At 41.9% G+C, this 893-nt stretch overlaps 1 protein-coding gene across 1 annotated transcript; it reads left to right on the top strand.

The window, feature by feature from the left end:
• Nucleotides 1-6: 6 nt before the first annotated feature.
• On the top strand, nt 7-455 carry LOC107579245 (AP-2 complex subunit mu-like; the record flags this gene model as incomplete). The annotated part of the gene is made up of 3 exons (XM_016265094.1): nt 7-60; nt 132-267; nt 358-455. Coding segments are annotated over exons 1-3 (239 nt in total), but the record flags the coding sequence as incomplete, so codon positions are not given.
• Nucleotides 456-893: the final 438 nt, after the last annotated feature.

Below are 893 nucleotides of genomic sequence, written 5' to 3'. Positions count from 1 at the left end.
GTTTGACTCGGAGCGCAGTATTAGCTTCATCCCTCCCGATGGAGAGTATGAGCTCATGAGGTCAGTGAAGAGCATGTGTGTGCCTGCATATGAGTGTGTCACACAGTACAATGACAGTGTCCTTGTCTCAGGTACCGTACCACTAAAGACATCATCCTCCCCTTCCGCGTCATCCCATTGGTCCGTGAGGTGGGCCGCACCAAGCTGGAGGTAAAGGTGGTGATCAAGTCCAACTTCAAGCCCTCCCTGCTGGCACAGAAGATAGAGGTGAGACTGACAGCAGAAATAACATTCATTATTCTCAAAGTGCCTTATTGGTTGTATATATTGAAGTGTAAATTGTGTGTTTCTCTACAGGTTCACATTCCTACTCCACTCAACACCAGTGGGGTTCAAGTTATCTGTATGAAGGGAAAAGCCAAGTACAAAGCCAGTGAGAATGCCATTGTTTGGAAGTACGGCTTGATTTTACTGTACAAGTTAATTTTCTTCATTTGCGGTTTCATCTACCATTCGCACATAGTTTCCCTCAAAATGTTCAGATTCAAATCGCACTGTTCAGGTTTTTACCCTTCTACTAGGGAATGAGGATTTCATAGAACAAAATTTGCTTAATTCTTTTTCAAGACTATTATTAACTTATGCTCCCGCTCTCATGGAAAACCTGGGAATAGTGGGGTTTACGTTTGTAATTTCAAGGACCGTTTGTTTAAAACTACAGAAAGTTTTTATTTTATTTTGTCTATCCATGCATCCATCCAAATACTCCATCTATCCACCCATCCAAATACTTCATCCATCCATTCATCCATCCATCCATCCCATCCAAATACTTTATCCATCCAAATATTCCACCCATCAATACAAATACCTCATCCATCCATCCATCCATC

Source organism: Sinocyclocheilus grahami, unplaced genomic scaffold (assembly GCF_001515645.1).
Source record: "Sinocyclocheilus grahami isolate Dianchi unplaced genomic scaffold, SAMN03320097.WGS_v1.1 scaffold15748.1, whole genome shotgun sequence".
NCBI lineage: Eukaryota > Metazoa > Chordata > Actinopteri > Cypriniformes > Cyprinidae > Sinocyclocheilus > Sinocyclocheilus grahami.
The sequence above is the reverse complement of the archived record's forward strand: the minus strand, read 5'-3'. Positions and strand labels throughout refer to the sequence as shown.